Here is an 18,209-nt window from a genome sequence, read left to right on the forward strand (position 1 = left end):
AATATGTGTTTTCGTTTTCTTCTTCTTTTTAAGATACTGTAGCTGCCCTGCTTTGTTTTGTTTATCTTTTTTACAAAATTAGACAAATGAAATGAAGTTTAATTAAAATAATAATTTAGCTCTGATCTAAGTATTCAAGTGAGATTCGGCTTCCGTAAATTTCCTGCTTTAAAGACCCATTGTGAAGGCCAAAATAGTGAATAATAGTGCTAAAGGTGTTAGGGGAGTGGTGGTGGGCACTTGAATACTTAGATCAGAGCTAAATTATTATTTTAATTAAACTTCATTTCATTTGTCTAATTTTGTAAATAATAATTTAGCCTCTGATCGTAAGTATTCAAATGAGATTTCAAAGCCACCTATTTTGGATTCAACAAACAGTTTAGTAAAAACTGGGCAAGGACCAGTATATGATTAAACAGAACTACATATTTATGGTTTGTCTGTTATGACTCCTGGCAATGCCACATTGTACCATAACGGTACATGTCTATTACGTATATATATACAAATTCTAACGCAAGCAAATGTGTTCATAAACATTTAAGAAGTTCGTTCCCAAAGTTCTTGCTTATGGGCAATTTGTAATGTTTTGCAAACGTGCTAGTGCCTCTCCAGCCTGCCGCCTTTGCGATTGTCTTCATAGGTACGCCTATGTCCTCTGCCTGGCTGGTAGACGCACTCCTTGTAGAATGGGTGCTGAACGTCTTAATATCGATGCCAGCCAAGCCTAAGAAAGTTTTAACGTACTTTGCAATGGTGGTGATTCCGATAGGTTTATGGGGATATGCATAGGAGAGAAGTAGTTCCCTTGGTTGGTTTTCGAGGTTCTCTCGTATAAGGTCTGTCCTCCTCAGGTATTCATCTAGGCAGTGGACTATACATATCCGGTTATCGAGGTGGTACTTCTCGAATTGCAGAGGTTCCTGATGTTTGCCTGGTTTTGTTGTCTTCATGATTGTAGAGATGTAGAAAGTGTACATATCTGAAGATCGATGACAAAAGTTAACCTTTAGGGCACCTATTGTCTGGGCTCTCTGGCCACTCAGGAGGCACAACAAGGTGGCTAGTTTTTTCTTTAGTAACTCTAACTCCAGGTGCTGGTTACCAGGCAAGGTTGTCATATAGTTTAATATTACATCAGGGTCATATATCACAGTGTGTTTTGGTAGGGAAGGACGTAGCTTGAAAACTCCCTTGATTAGTCTGCTAACGTCCTCGTTCTTACCAAAGCTTGTTCCTGCATCCTTTGGTAATACAGCTGACAGGGCTGACCTTGCCGCTGCGATGTAACCATAACTTGCCTTTTCTACGTGGAAAAGGAAAGCAAAGAAGTCCATACCTTGTTTATGACTAGCCCCATAAGGTTCTGGGATTTTTTCACTTTTACAAAACTTCAGCCATTTCCTTAAATAGAGATTATAGCTGGATTGGGTTTTTTCTGACCACGATGCAGTGAGCAGTTGTTTAAGATCGTCAGAACATGACTGTTTTAGGTTTATTGCCTCCCTGAGACAATTGCTATCCGAAGACTTAGATTTGGGTGCAGTGGATGAAAGACACTTGGTTGCTGTGGAAGCAGTAATAGGTCCATTCTAGGTAAAACAAGAATCTCTTTAATTATTAGTTCAGAATACCCTGTGAACCATGGTTGGTTAGGCCAGTCCGGAACTACCAGGATACCTACTGCCTTATCACTATGGATCTTTTGACTTACCTGGGGAAGGCAGGCGAAGGGTGGAAAGGCATAAAACGAGATATTGTGCCAATCCTCAGTAAACGAGTTTACTCCGATGCAGTTGGGATCAGGTCGATATGAGAAGAAGGCAGGTAACTGCGTGTTTATTCTACTCGCGAAGAGGTCTGTTTCTGGACGGAAGTCCAGTTCGTTCAGCGCATAGCGGAATGTTGATTTGTTTAACATCCATTCTGTTCTTGTCTCCTGTTGTCGCGACTCTCTGTCTGCTTCTACGTTAAGAATGCCAGGGAGATGTGTAGCGACTATCCAATTATTTTTGCTTATTGCCCATTCCCAAATGCTATGTGTAATCTTATCCATTGGGATAGATTTTACGCTACCCATTTTGTTTACACAGGCTACTGCTGAAGTGTTATCCATCTTTAGCAATATGTTAGTGTTTGCAGTATGGTTGCAAAGAGCCTGTAGTCCAAAGAATGCTGCCATTAGTTCTAGGACATTTATGTGGTGTTCCTGCTCCAGAGATGAAAACTCACCCCCTGTGTGGGTTTGTGTCATTGACGCTCCCCAACCTCTTGTTGAGGCATCCGTGGATATAATGATCTGAGGGTTGCCTCGAATCAAAGTTTCTGGCGCTCTTTTTTAAGGACTCAATTTTTAGTCTTTCGGTAGATCTGTAGTAGAGTCTACCGTGTGGTACCCCAATAAGGCTGCTGGTAAACTTACCAATTAATCGCGCTAGAGTTATTATTGTTATCTTCTCTCTCTGTGTCACTGCTTGACACAGATCGATTATGGCTGCCTTCTTTTTGGGGGTGAGAGCGACGGTCATATTCACTGTATCGATGACGAATCCAAGGAATTCCAAAACTTGTTTTGGTTCGAACTCGGATTTGTCTGGGTGGACCGTGAATCCCAGTGAATCTAACAAAACAAACGGTTTTGTGTACGTTATTGCAGCACTGTTGTTTACTGACGTTCATAGTGATCAAGTCGTCAATGTAGTCAGCAATGGTGACCTGTTCCTTCCTTAATTTAGATAAGGGTGGTTTCATTATCTTGGTGAATTTACGAGGTCCTTCTGTATAGCCGAAGGGGAGTACCAGGAACACGTATACCTTACCCTCATGTTCGAATTTTAGGAGCTTCTGGCTTTCTTTGTGTATTGGTATGCTATAGTATGCATCCTTGATATCAAGTTTTGCCAGATACATGTCCTTTTGGATTAATCGAAGAATGGACGTTAAGGTTTGCATCTTAAACTTTCTTTTCTCAATGTGTACATTGAGTTTTTTGAGGTTTAGGATGAGCCTGAACCCACCGTCTGATTTCTCTTATTTGACTTTTGACCTTAGAAAAGCTTTTAGGGTCTCAGTATCGCTTACCTCAGGGATTAATTTTTCCTGTTGGTGTGCTTGGAAAAGTTGCTGTTGTGGCTGCGGTACGGTTTCTTTGATTGGGATTGCCCATTGTGGTAGTTGGCCCTCTTTTGGGGCTTGTAAGAGGGCCCTTTGTTTGATGAAGGCTCGAATCTTCTTTTTTGGCCTCTTTCCAGGAGTGATTTGAGCTGGTTCTCCTTTTTCAGCTTCTCAAGCCTTTCGCAGACGGAGGAACCAAGCAGCCATTCGGAATCCTCTTCCACTTCTGTAGCTAAGGCTACGTACTCTTTTGGCAAGGAAGGTTTAATTAAGTCTCGCCTGACCTGATTTAGCAGCTGGGAGGTCTTACCAGCGAGGGTCATGGCGTCCTTAAGGTCGTTTAACGGACCCTTTGTGTCTGCGTTGGCATCACCGGATTTCTCCACCAACCAACCGATGAAGCTTTCAGAAGCATAGCAACCGACGCTGAGTGCATGTTTTGGATGTCCTGCATCTTAACGTCAGTGGACCTGTGAAAATTGGAAAGTGTTTTCCAAATTTCGGTGTTTGTTCTCTTTGGGAGTAGAAAGTTGCAGTTTGATGGAATTGCTGCCGTTTCTAACTTCCGCTTGAGAACATCACCCTTGAGCCTTTTTTGCCAAAACACTTTGGCAGCACATGCCACTGATGACGTGACTTCTGGTCCCGAGGCCTTGCTGTCCTCTTCATAGTCATCAGTGGACTGTTGCCAGTACTCTTGGGCTGGCTCTTTGGTACCCTTTTTAGAATGCTCTGGTGCTTCATCTTTGGAAGAAGGCGATTCTGAGCGCATGGATCTAAACCAGAGGTTTGAACCAGTGATAGATATTCTTTCTTCCTCCTGTTGGGTACTGGATTTGCTAGCCAGAGTTCCATCTGGAACATTGGGGCTAGGATTAAGACTAGACCGGGTCCCCTCTGGGACAATAGGGTCTGTCAGGTGGCTAAGTCTTGCCATAAAGGTGTTCATGCTGGCCAGTGTGTCGTGTATTCGACTTAGTTCGGCCTTTTGTCGCTTGGATACGATGGATACAACTTGGTCTACAATACCTGTGCAGTCCACGGGGATAGGAACAGGGTGTTCGGGGTCCTGTAAGGTGAAGTCATGGTCGCCATTTTTGCTGTGCTGTGGGAGCATGGGATCATCGCTTTCGTGTTGCATTATTCTTAAACCGAATAATTAGTAAAAAGAATAAACACTAGAGGAATTATCCTAACCTAACACCAGCACTATAAACTCATTTAGTTTATATCACTTAGCTATGTATCAATACAAAAGATACCTAAACGTGTCTACTCGAGCACTTGGCACTTCGCGTCCGTTCACATTTGTTTACGAAATCGAAAGAGGTAATTTACGGAAGCCGAATCTCATTTGAATACTTACGATCAGAGGCTAAATTATTATTTGTCGGATTCACTTTCCCGCCAGTATAACAAAAAGCAAATCAGACATTTCTAACAGCCAGCCTTCGATCAGATGTTTATTTTTTTGAAATATCTGCATAATTCCACCAGGCTATAGCAAATAACTTCGATCTTGCAACTCGCGCAAAATTTACGTCACAACATAATGGCGTGCTGCTCTGCCTAAAAAGTTTCTGTCGGTTTTTGCTGGGTATTTTTTGCAAAATTACCATGGATTACGAACTAAACACTGTAAGTATACGTACAATCCCCGAAGAGGAATGCCTGAGATTATTATTTTATCATGGTGGTAAAAGGTTTGATTTTAATCGAAAAAAGCGCGAGGAAACAAAAAAAACTTTACAGCGAATTTCATTAAAACTTCAACCAAAACAGAATAAAAAGAAGAGCAAAATTGTAGAGGGTTCAGAGAGTTTATCAAACGTCCAAGTGAAAAAATGTAACGTAATACTTGTAGATGACAAGGAGAATTTGATTGACGAAAACAAAACAAATGAGGAAGCTTTTGTGAATGGAAATATTTTGCTAATTAATAATTTATCATACAAATTAGTTCTTAACCCACCATCAGTGTTGCAATTATCTTTACCAACTAGTATTATGGCTGGGTTCTTTGTCTTTCCAGATGTCCAGCTAGAATTTTGTAACGTTAAAGAGTCAAAATTTTACTGGTATTTATCAAGTCATAGGGATAATAAAAGCAAAGATAATGTTTGGAAGTTAGTTGGTGAAGACTTTACATACTTGCCATCAGTCAATGACATATCATATTATATAAAGTGTCTGTGTATTCCAGGTGGTGTAGCAGATGATGTATGCCCTGAAGAAGTTGTATCTCCAGAGCCAATATCTGCTGGTCCTGGTATTTGCCTTTTTGATCAAAGGCATTTATATACACAAGCATTTTTAGGTCCAAATGAATTTAGAGTTGCTTCTTACAATATTCTTGCTGATGTGTTTGCTGAGAGTGATTTTGCAAAAGAGGTACTTTATCCTTATTGTCCAGAATATGTGATTAATTCAAGCTATCGCAGGCAGTTGATTATAAAAGAGTTGATAGGTTATCATGCTGATATTATTTGCCTGCAAGAATGTCAATCAAGTATGTATGAAACTTACTTAAAACCTATTTTAGAAATGAATGGTTATAATGGATACTTAACTTTAAAACTAGGTGAAATGCCTGAAGGTGAAGCATTGTTTTTTAACTCGCAGAAGTTCACGCATGAGAAAGATTGGAGTATATCTGTAAGAGATGCATTATACTTTGAATGCAATAAAGAGTTATTATCAGAACTTGTTGAACATCCTGCTTTTCTCGAAGCTGTTCATAAAAAAACAGCTGTTGGTCAAATCCATTTATTAAGAGAGAAAAGTGAGACTGAAAGACTTTTGGTCATTTTGAATACACATCTTTATTATAAAAGGCATTCCCAACGTATACGTCTCATTCAGATATCAGTTCTGATGAATTATCTTCATAGTGTTTTACAGGAAGAAAGAAAAGATGTGTCAGTTCTTCTGTGTGGCGATTTAAATAGTTTAGCAGAAGATGAATTACTTCGTTATTTAAATGGTGAGAAGATTGATTCAGCAAATCCTGTGTGGTGTATTAATGAAGGAGATGGGTTGCTAGTTAGAGACAACAACATGTTTACCACAAACCTAACCTGTCCAATTCCGTTACAAAACAAAAGTGGTTTTCCACCATTTACCAGTTATGTACCACATTGTAAGACAACACTTGATTATGTGTTTAGTGTTGACAAAATTGAACGTACAGGATTTATACCACTCCCTAAAGCAAGTGATATTGATCCTTATGTTGGTTTACCTTGTGTCGTGTCAGGATCTGATCATCTCGCATTAGTTTTGGATCTGATGTGGAAGTAATCAGTAATAAGCATATTTTATCCTGTATTTTTGCGCTTAATTGTAGGAGTTGAGGAATTTATTTGGTTTAGTGGGTAATTTTTACTGAATTCTGGAAAGTGTATATGTACACATTTTTAAAGAACCCCATTTATAAGAAAATATAAACAAAGGTTGTCAGCCTCCCTCCACTTCTTAAGCACAGAAGATATAATTTAAAAATATGACTTAGATGTATATTGTTTTTATTTCATCATCATTCTCGGCTTAACGTCTGTTTTCCATGCTAGCATGGGTTGGACGGAAGATATTAATGACCCTCTTCCAATCTGATCTAGACTGTGTTAGATCTAAACTCAACTTCCGCTGTATCAAGTCTGTCCTTATAACCTCCTGCCAAAATTTCCACTTAAGCTGATTTTCGAAATACTAAATTTATTTTTATATCTCCTTATTTGGAAAAACAAAGTTGTTCCGCAATAATCTGGAATATTTTAAATTCACGAAAATTAATTCCTGCGAAATACCAAAAGTTTATTCCAGCGAAAATGCGCTATTTTCCTTGCATGCATCAAAACGAACAATACGGCAGTGCTAATTTTACAATCTGCATTATTCAATGATTATGCCTTAGACTTGTTATTTTTTGCGAGTTTCAAATGTCGCGCGCATCAATTCTTGCGCAAGCTCAAATCACCCAACAAATAACAAGGAAAATAGAGTAAAATTCAGACTGACGAATTATCCTTTGTTGTTGCAAATCATAAAAAGGCAGGTAAAAGACATTTGATGTACAAAAACCTTTTTCAAAACAGATACATTTTCCAAAAGCATCGATTCGCGAAAATTTCAAGAATTGAATAAAGTAATTCGTCAGGAGATACAGCCGCCAAAATTCAATCATGTTTCGCAGGTATTAAAATTCCACATCAGAACACCGTGCCTAAGTGATTTTCTAAGCAACGAAAACATCTTTAACTTATTTGCACTTGGTTGCTGAAATAGAACGTTATGGATACATTATTAGGCGAAGAAAATTGTCGTTGATTAAATTTGGCAATTGTAGTGGGTTTTTTAGTGTTTGTCAGTTTGACAATATTTGCCACTTCCCAAGCTTGATCCCAGCAGCTTTTACCGTCGCTAGAACTATAAGAAAGCGTAGCGCCGTTGGGAAGCAAATAGTCCTAGGGACGAGGTTGGCCACTTCCGCTAAATTTTCTTCACCAAAATTTCTTTCGCGTACGATATACCTCAAGGACACAAGATACTTCTTCAATTTGTTGAAGAATTTCTTGCGTTTTATGTTTTATTTATTTTTTAACAGTTTGTGGAGAAATAATATTTTTAAAATCGCCATATTTCCCCTCGTAAAATTAATACTTAAAACTGTCATTCGAAATGCTTATGTCGTAGCTTTTTGAATTTACAAAAGAACCAAATGTCGCGAAGATATTCTCAGAAAAAGTACCTAATTTAAAACTTAGAGCTTTATTTTGTTTTAAAAGCAGGGTTGCGCATCCTCTCCCCTGGCGAGTCTCTTGGTCCATGAGCCTAGGGGAATTAATTTTCACGAGAAATTTTTTCTTTTTTCTACAATTAAAAAAATGTCATTTAAGAACAACGGCATCGTTTTCTACGGCAAACTCTCGCTTCAGTGAAAACAGCAATATTATGTAGAAGGCATAAAATAAAGCCGTTCTTGGTGAAAAAAAATTTAGCGTTAATAAATTTTCGCAAATTTGGCGAAAGTTGCTAAAATTATTTCCCGCGAAAATTTATTCCCTTAGGGTATTCCGAGGCAAAAAATACTCTTAAAACGAGTTTACTAATTAGGGTCTTCTTTCCAAACCTCCCGTCCTGTCAAAACATCATAGGCGTAGAAAGGCCCTGAGAACGGAGTTGCTTTTTAACCTATTTAAGAAATCGAGTGTGTAAGAGAAGTATCATTTACACATCTTTAAAATCAACCTCAATCGAGGTTGCTTTAAAATATATTATAAGAAACAGATCTTCCTTCTTTCGTATCTATGCAACACGTGAAAAACCCGGGAAAAAGTAACTAATTTTGGGTCGGAAACTCAAGTTTGCCCCTGATAACAGGGTGACCACAGAACTTCATTATTTTAGAACTTCGGAAGTTTAGGGGTAAAATTTTAAGAAAAAACGGTAAAAAAAAGTTTAAAACTATTCAGTGTTATACGAGATCATTCCAAATTTTGGGAGATTTTGCCAAAATATTAGGACGGTATGAAGAGTTACTAATAAAATCAAGCATTTTCTTGTGTTAATACTACTAGAGAGGCTTTTTATTAGACTTGTTGCGAGATAAACGAATGCTCAATCGTACAATTTCAGGAAATTTCGGGGTCGTCACGTTGTATGGTATACACAAGGTAGCCACACCTTAACTCAACCTCGTCACCAGGGTTTTTTGTCTTTTTGATATGAGAGAAGACGACATCATCTTTCATATCAAGAAGTCAAAAGCCCTGGGGACGAGGGTGACCTTAAATTTTCAATAAATAAAACCAAACACTTTTTTAGCATACGGGAACATTTTACATGTAAATGGTGGGACTGCTTGCTTACATCATTGGTGTAAAAAAATCAGCCCGCTAATTAAAGGTATCTGCCTTATGAAAAGTTGATACTTTCAGGAAGAAATTGTGTATTTACAGGGACGGCAAATCAAAGTTGAAAGTGGGGGGGGAGGCAAATATATGTATTATCTAAGGAGGCCCCATGGTTTGGGCCGACGGTGCGAGAAAAATGTGCCCTAATTTTCGAAATTTTTTATCGGATACTAATCAAAAAAAAAATCTTTATTCATGCAAAACTTATACTTAATTTCTGTTTTAGGTAGCTTGTTTTTTAAAAAAATGCAACCATTTAAAATCATAAAGTACATTTTATGCAGATGAAAAGTGTTAACAGAATCGTACAAATAAATTTGTAGCAAAGCAATACAATAATTAAAACCTAAAAAAAAAACTTTTTCTTAGCAAAAAAGTGGGGGGGGGGGGGGAGTAGAAAAGTTGGCGAATTAAAATAAAATAAAAATTCATTTTGGCGAAATATGACTCAATTTCAAGGTTCTTCCTTCCCAAATAAAATCCATGCAAAAGCTGATTCGTTAAATTTAATCCGTGTCATAATCTTACGTCATATTTTCTTCTTTAACAAGATATAATTTGTTTTCTTGATTGTAGTTTTTAAAAAGTTTTTCATGACGATCTGTATGTTTTTGGAAAACAACCAAAAAGACACTAAAATAGGGTGAGAGAATAAAAGTGCATAAACGTGTAGTGAATATGAAAGTCTCTTGTTTAGCATGTTGTATAGAATTAAATGAAAAACACTGAAGTTGAAAATAATAGCTATGTGTTGAACAACATAAATACAAATTTTAACGCAAAAATTGTAATAAAACCGACAGGTGTATTCAGAATGTAATTGTTTTGTGTATCCAGCTACCTAAACATTCTTGCAGTGTGTTATTTATTCTTATTTTTACCTTTTTTAGCAGACTTATTTTTTTTCGGGACATCCTTTAACAAAGCGTGGCCCTCGCTTTTAATATGCCCAAAAAGTTTATTTCGAGTTGGAAATATTTTCTCGCAAACTCCACACTTAAACAATTCGCCATTTTGTTTCTGGCTAGTTGACGCTGACTGTTTCTTTTCGCCTCCATTTTTATTCGATTGCTGCTCTCCGTTTAAGAGCTTCGTTGTATCGGAATGACTCTCCTTCGCATGGTCATTAATACACTCTTCCGAAGGACTATTTCTGCTTTCTTCTTCTAAAGTTTTCCTTCTTTCTAACTTTTTATGAATGATAATTTGCTTACCGTGGTGTTCTATTTTGTCTTTGTTATACCTTATGGAATCCGATATAAGTGATCTATCCAAATGCGCTAGTGTAACCTCACCCTCGTCATCAGCCATCACAACGTTTTCATCTTCAAAATCATTTTGATCGTTTGACACACCATCCGTTTGATTGGTGCTTTTAGTGTTCATTTCATCACCCTCCTCCTTCGTCTGCTTGTATTTTTCGTCCGCAAACACAGTGTCTTCTTCTTCATCTTCGCTGCTCTCTTCTTCACTAGAAGAATCTTCTTCATCTGAGTTTAGTAACAATTTCCGACCTTTTTTTCGATCAGCTTTAGATGCACGTTTTTTATTAATAACCATCGAATCAGTGAGTGGGCTTCGGCCAAGCGAGGCACTCCGTAATCCATATTCATCAGGCATATCTTGTTGCCGCATGCGTTCTGCCGAATCTCTAATTTCTCGCTTTTTCGACTTTTTTCGCGGGAGAAATAGCGAGTCTTGAGACGATAACACTAAATGTAAATGTCGTTCTCTCCATTCCCGTTCTTCGATATCTTCTTCTAGCATGCCTTGTTTATTCTTTTTCTTTTTTTGGTTTTTTATCTTCGTGGAAGCTTGTCTAGAGCTTGTTCCTTTCATCTTCGTATACACCAAAGAATCCGTTGTATGAGAAATCATAGACTCACTATTAGTTTCGTCCACGCTTGTTTTTTTCCCTTCAATAACATTCAGTTTAACCACATTTTCCGGTAAATTCAAAGAACTTAAACGTGAGAAACACTCGCTAGTTTCATTTTCACATTCCGTATTCTTTTTACGTTGATCTATATGTAAATCTTCCAGCAAATCAATTTCTAGTTCGCTTTTGATCAGTTCTACGTTTTCTTTGTGTTTCTTTGATTTCTCGTGGTTGGCTAGCGCTTTTTCCGATTTGAAATTTTTATCGCAAGCGATACAATAGAAATGATCGATCATGTCGTTCTCGCTATCATCCGTGTTGTTCTCGCCTCCGAACTGCTCGTCGAAATGAGAGTCGATGTCGTCCAACTTCGAATGATCAAACACCATCCACTCCTGCTCTTTGTAGCCATCTAACTCCTTATTTCGATTGCGGATATCTTCCTTTCGCTTCTCTTCCATTTTACGCTGGTTTTCGGCTTGTTTCGCTTCTAATTCTTTGCGATATGTTTGGACACGCTTATCTCGTTTTCGAACGTACGCAACTAACGCTCGCACTTCTTCGTTTCGTTTTTTCTTTGCTGTATCACGTGACTTTTTATTTTCTTTCTCCATCAGACGCTGTGTCGGCCGATTAGGAGCCTGGCGCAGGTCGTATTTTTCTTTCCATACGAAAGATTTCTTCGTACAATAACCCAGCCAGAAAGAATAAAACAGTTTAACTGTCTCGTCATAAGAACTTGTCGAATCTCCGAAATCGGGTACCTCATAGTCGCTCTCTCCTTCCAAGTAGGGCTCGTCTTCTTGAGATATATTGCGAAACACATCGCGAAATACTGTGTAGAAGCCTTTCGGACCGTCATTGAAACCACTATATACACCAGGATTGAAGTACTGCATAACATCGACAGAGTCGTCGACATAATCCTCGCCACCTTTTAAAATTGCCTCCCTATGTTTGTCATACCACGCACGTTCTTGTTTATCACTCAGGACGTCGTAGGCAGACTGAATTTCGTGAAAAATGCGAGTATTGTCTTCAGTGTTGTCATGATTTTTATCAGGGTGGTGAGTTAAAGCAAGTTTTCGATAGGAACGTTTGATTTCTGCATCGTCAGCATCTCGTTCGACGCCAAGAACTTCATAATGGCACCTCATGGCGGCTTAATTTATATGTTGACTATAAAAGAAAATAAATAAGAAAATCAAATTAAACATTTTCTCGTTTCAAGAAAAAACTTCCAATCAGAATGAAAACACGATAACAAAAACATATTTCTGGATAAGTGATTTTAGTTTTTAAAAAAATATTAAAGCAAGTACTCGATACACAATTATACAAAAACTACGTTCTTAAAAAATAACATTTATATTGGCTTTCACTTGTATATACCGTACTAAAAAGTATAGAAAAAAACAGTTTAAAAAATTAAAACTGGTTATTTCTCAGAACATTTCGCTTCCACTATCCTTTCCCCACAGCAGAGTGGAAATCAAAATTTCCAATTTTCCCAACAATCAACTATTGTTCTACTAGAGGTCGTTTCGCAAAAAAAGTTAAAATCACTTGAACTTCTTGTTTTGTCGTTTGGCGGAAATTGTGTTTATTTTTTTAATAACCCGTTAAATACCGTATTTTTGAAATCACAGCATTAAAATGAACAAGGTTTTTGTGTCTGACCAGGGATGCTTTAGGTTTCCTATTTTTTTTAATAGCGAGAAAAAACATTTTTACACTTCCACGTTATTTTAAGTTTATCTTTAAATTTTCATGAGTCAAACTTTCAGATTCTCCGAATACTTTACAAACTTTCTGTATACAAACGCTGGATTTAAAAACTACTAATATCACAATATACGCAACCGACTGCTACATAAACCAGCTACGTTTTTCCTTATTTTTCGTAAATATATGTTAGACCCGCAGAGATATATTTTAAGAAAAATAACACTCACTAATCCCACCTAACCTATAGAGCTGAGGAAACATAAGAAGATTTCATAGATAAAAAAGCAGAGAATCTGAAAGGCAAGTTTAATGGTCATAGCTAAAGAAAATTCCCGGGTAAACAATAAAAACAGGGCCGAAGCAACCTAGGGGCCGGGGGAAAAATCAGTCAATTATTAGGAAAGAATTTCCTGGGGGGATAAAAGTGGCAAAAAAATCGTGTTCTAACCAGCTTGCGCCTTGAAATGTTTGATAAATTTACTTTTTACTTAAAATGTTTGATAAAGTACTTTTTCGTTCAATTTTTTGAAGCACAAAAGATAATCATATAAAATTGATTTTACCCACTTTAAATCTCTTTAGCATTAGTCATTATCACTTTCCAGTTTCCCGCATTTTTCTCTTCAAATCTTTAAAAGTAGTTACGTAAAAATAAACTTAAACCAAACCGCCGTAAATATAAACTTCTGATTTTAAACTCCCTCTACAATTCTTTTAATCAGTAAATCTTTGGATTTTGGCAAATCTATTCTAACAACACTTTATTCAAAAACGTCAAAATACTTTTGATCAATATTGACTTTATTACACAATTATCAGAAAAAAATAACACCATAATTCCAACATTTCACAAATAGTGTACAAAAAATCTTGACAGTGGCGGACATCCAAAATACACAACTCAAAAATGACATGCTAAACATACGTAGAGACAAACATATTAAAAATTTGCAAAAAAATATGAATAAAACAATATAAAAAGACTACACAGTTTTTTCAATGAAATTTTTACAGTGTGTTGCGTTGGTAAACCCTTTCAGCTGTAGAATGAGTAGACTATTACTTTGTCTTTTGTGTCACAATAATTAGTCAGCTTAATGTATTAACATAACATACTTTTAATTATGCAATTAAAAATCTCCAAATGAACTTTCCCACAATGGCCATAAAAAAACAACCTTTTAACCTCTCGTCTCAGTACCAACAGCTGACGTAAATGCCAAACCATCTTAAAACTTTAAAGTTTACTTACTTGAAAACAAAATAAAATGAAAAAACCATCAAAAATAAGAACTTTAATCTTCTATTTATACCTGAAATATAGGAAGCAAATCAACGCTGTCTTAAAGCGTAAAGGAGCTTATTGAGATACCAGTAAATCAAAGAAGGGACAACACATAAAGTGTCCATTTTCATGTAATAAATAGTTTATAGCCATTAGTATAAGCTTAAATCAATGCAGTTATATAAGTAAAGTTAGAAAGAAAGAAATTGACAAAAGCATAACATGTTTTTAACGAAAAGCAATGCAACAAGAACAAATTTTAGCTGATCCCGAAATATTTATTTATAGTGTAGAATAGTCAACTTCTTACTTAAAACATGTATTTACCTTGTGTGTTAAGTGTTGAGCAGCTTTTTTGTTTTCATTTTAATAATTCCACATTGCTGGACATAAAGAATTAAAAATAACCCTTGCATCCTAACCCCATGCATTAGTTTGCATTAGACATTGCCTTGACAAAGGTGAGCTTGCCTGTGGAGTGTTTGTCGACTTACAAAAAGCTTTTGATACTGTTGACCACAAAATCCTTCTATCCAAGCTAAATCACTATGGTATTCGGGGAAAAGCAAATGATTGTTTCAGGTCTTATTTAACTGGTCGTCTCCAGTATGTCTCAATCGGTGAATTCAAATCTCAACTTAAAGCCATTCTACATGGTGTGCCTCAAGGCTCTGTTCTTGGTCCGCTGCTGTTCTTGTTGTATATTAATGATCTGCATAATTGTATCAAATCGTCAGAGACCTATCATTTTGCTGACAACACTCATCTGCTGAAATTCTCAAAATCACTAGAATTCCTTTGTAGAGGGATGAATGCTGATCTTAAACGCCTTGTGTGTTGGCTTAACGCCAACAAAATATCACTGAACTCCAGCAAAACAGAGTTTTTTGTATTTAGATCCCAATCTCGTAGGCTTGAATTTTTACCTTTTTTGATTCTATGCGGTAAGCGCATTTATCCTAGCAAAAGTGTGAAATACCTGGGTGTTCATGTTGATGAACATCTTTCCTGGAAGTTTTATGTCTCATCTGTGGCTACTAAACTTCAAAGAGCCAATGGGATGTTATCTAAAATTCGTCACTATGTTCCCCTAAAATCCCTGCTAAACATTTACCATGCTATCTTTAGTTCTCACTTAAGCTATGCTTGCCAAGTATGGGGCACTCGAGACACCACAGTAGCCCACAGAATACTTACACTCCAAAAGGCTGCCCTTAGGCTGATCACCTTCAGTGAACCAAGATCCCCATCTTTGCCTATATTTGCAGAACTTGGAATTCTTAAATTCTTCGACCTAGTTAAAGTCCTTAACATTCAATTTATCCACAAATTCCTAAACTCTAACCTTCTATCTGACACACTAACCTCACTCAAATTTGATCGAATCTCACACTTTCATGAAACTAGATGTAACACAATTGGTTTGCTTATTGAACCAACAGTTAACACATCGACGTTTGGATCTTTTTCATTCTCTAGAATCTCCACATTACAGTGGAACAATCTGCAAAGAAATTATCCTGATACTAACCTCACAAACTGTAAATTAAGCACAATCAAATCCCTAGCTACAAGTTTCTACATGAGTCAATACATCAACTAGCTTTCCTCTTCATTATTTTGTCTCATTACTTTTTTCTATTTGACTATATGGTACTGAATTTTCATTTATACTAATTATAATCAATAATGCTTTTTCATTTTAATCTTTGTAAACTTACAGTATTTACTGACATATGAAAATATTTCACATTTTTCTTGGTGGCTTTCTCCTTTGTTTAGCCTTGGCTATCGGGAAAGTCTCCTTCCTAATTGCTAATTTATTCTTTTAGTAATGTAAATTGTCATTTCTTAGGTAAATAAATGTTTACTTACTTACTTATGCAATCAATGCACAGATCAAGGACGTTTTACTGATAATTTACTACTCTTTAATAGTTTTTTTGGCAGATAACAGAGGGGGAGAACGGAGGGGGAGAATGGAGAATGAAGGGGGAGAGCGGAGGGGACCTAAAGTTACCATTTTATTGCCTGTTGATTTTTACTGCACATGTGTGGGAGTCCTCTAAAGGTAAACATTGAAACTTGTCCATAGCATTTAGAAATGGCACCAAGAGTGGAAGTGTACAGGAGGAACGTTTTTGTTTACATTTGGGCATCACATTAAAACCCTAGACCTTGTATCATGTTATAATTCTTGAATTCCTGAAACACCTTGTATTTGCTATGTTTTGGTAGTTTATATAATTTTGCTACAAAACAAGACCTGAACGTTCTAAAATACAGTGCTGATATATAAAAAATAAGAATGACTGTTCAAAGTCTAACTGGCTCCACTCGCAGGAAATTAAATATTGCTGCGCTTATTCTGAAAAAGTGTCTGAAAATTGGTTAAAATCATTGTGACATTTGCCGAAATAATTTCACATATTTTACCTTTCTCTGTAATTTTCTCTTTTCGCTGGCAACAATGAATGGCTATGACATGATATCCTGAGCCTTACGTCTATGATGTACCATATTACCAGTTTCACTGGCACTGAAACTTGTGAACTTTATAGAACAAACTCTTATTATACAGACTGTAGAATTTTCAGGAAAAATTTTTTATTACCACGGTGCTCTCTTCTATAGGCCCCCTTTGATAATTCGCTTTACTATGTTTTTCTAATGTCACATCTGTATTTTTTTGAGCATCAGAAACAGTAAATGGTGATGTTTAGAGCAGCTACTATAGCTTCATCATCTGAGACAAGTCAGGAAGTATTGCAATTTTAATCATAATCTTTAGAAATAATCACATTGGAAATAACACATCACAGTATGAAGACATAATTCACAGAAATAGGACGTTTTAGTTGATTTCTTTTTCCCTCCACCCTTGACCCTCTCAAATGCCTACCTTGTTCACTAGCATTTTTGCAAGGTTATTTTTAGGGATGCCTTATAGTCAAAATCATGTGGCAAGCGGAGTTGCCACATCATCGCTAGAGCTGTTTGTTTCGATAATCACATAATTAGGACAGTGTATGCTAACTACCAACCATACAGCACAGTTTCCAAGAATTGTATTACATTACTAAAAGGAATAGATAGTAGAGATAGCTAGTTATATCTATTTGCTGGATAACTGTTTAGCTAACCGCCACAAGGACAGAAGCTGCAACTTATGGACAGAACATAAAAAAGAAATTTTGGCACAGTATGGCACGTAGCTTCAATAATGCCATAGCTTAGTGGCGTCACTGGCAAAGTGAGGACCCTAACTGGGGTCTGTGTAGCTCAAATGTCAAAGTGAGCATTCATTACATACTTTAAGACTCCCCTATCTAAACGCCATGGCACCTCCTGGAAATAAGACAGGGTATATAGTCATGTAAAATATGCATATCTATCCATCCATCTATAAATCCGCCAGAAGAATTAAAAAAGACTTATATGAAGGACTTGCTGTCTGGCTTGAGTGACTGCTGTTTCTCGCTTGAATGTGCCAAAAAATTTCGGGATTCTCCTGAATCTTATGGATTACCACCCGAAATTGCGCCCCTCGCCCGTGTTTTAGCGTCAAGTTGCAGCCCTTTTCTTTTCTGGGCTAGCGCGCCTTATCACTTTTAAAATCGTCCTTTTTAGGCCACAATTGGTCCAAAAATTAAAAATGTTTTGTTTTCGCCAAAGTTTTGCTCAGTTAACGGAAAAAGCAAGTGGGAGATAATAGTGGTACTTAAATACTGTTTTTGTCACCTTGTCCCAAAGTGGTCTAAATATTAAAACACGGGTTTGTTTTAACCAAAATTTGGCTTAGTAAAGAAAATAGAATGCTAAAGAGAATATTCAAATTGAGATTTCAATTCTCCCACAATTTCGTTTTTACAAAATCTTAACCAAAGTCCTGATTTTTAATCTTCACTTGCTTCTTCTTCTTACTGCCAGTTAATTTTCTATAACATTCGTATTTTAATTATTTTCTCCAGCCACAGCATTTCATCCACTGTGAATTTTTTACCCCAAGAATTTTTTTTTTAAAGTCACATTTTGAATTTGCACACACTAAAATTCCAATTTTCTATTTTCGTGCCATGACAAACTCCCCTCTCCTTCCGTCCCTCACGAGTATGTTACTGCCGTCATTTTCTAACTACAAAAAAAAAAAAAACAGACAGACAGACAGACAGGCAGACAGACAGAAACAGATATGTGACACACATCGTCGCGAAAGTGTCCACTTTCACAGCTCACGCGAAATTTATAGCGATTGGAATATTTCACGTGGGTAGAAAATTGACTGAGG

General features: G+C 36.8%; 3 protein-coding genes across 3 annotated transcripts; 1 reads left to right on the forward strand and 2 right to left on the reverse strand.

Moving 5' to 3' along the window:
- Positions 1-533: 533 nt before the first annotated feature.
- Positions 534-2,955, reverse strand: LOC130636845 (uncharacterized). The gene is made up of 4 exons (XM_057446695.1): positions 2,823-2,955; positions 2,426-2,623; positions 1,718-2,334; positions 534-1,595 (listed from the first exon to the last, which is right to left on the reverse strand). Exons 1-4 carry the CDS (start codon positions 2,953-2,955, stop codon positions 534-536), a joined length of 2,010 nt encoding a protein of 669 aa, XP_057302678.1.
- A 1,628-nt stretch (positions 2,956-4,583) lies between these two features.
- LOC130635787 (2',5'-phosphodiesterase 12-like) lies at positions 4,584-6,620 on the forward strand. The gene has a single exon (XM_057445257.1). It carries the CDS (start codon positions 4,735-4,737, stop codon positions 6,415-6,417), a length of 1,683 nt encoding a protein of 560 aa, XP_057301240.1. The 5' UTR covers positions 4,584-4,734; the 3' UTR covers positions 6,418-6,620.
- Positions 6,621-9,284: 2,664 nt separating this feature from the next.
- LOC130635791 (dnaJ homolog subfamily C member 21-like) lies at positions 9,285-14,210 on the reverse strand. The gene is made up of 2 exons (XM_057445262.1): positions 13,204-14,210; positions 9,285-12,087 (listed from the first exon to the last, which is right to left on the reverse strand). Exon 2 carries the CDS (start codon positions 12,063-12,065, stop codon positions 9,891-9,893), a length of 2,175 nt encoding a protein of 724 aa, XP_057301245.1. The 5' UTR covers positions 12,066-12,087; positions 13,204-14,210; the 3' UTR covers positions 9,285-9,890.
- Between the last annotated feature and the right edge of the window lie 3,999 nt (positions 14,211-18,209).

Source organism: Hydractinia symbiolongicarpus, chromosome 3 (genome assembly GCF_029227915.1).
Source record: "Hydractinia symbiolongicarpus strain clone_291-10 chromosome 3, HSymV2.1, whole genome shotgun sequence".
Taxonomy (NCBI): domain Eukaryota; kingdom Metazoa; phylum Cnidaria; class Hydrozoa; order Anthoathecata; family Hydractiniidae; genus Hydractinia; species Hydractinia symbiolongicarpus.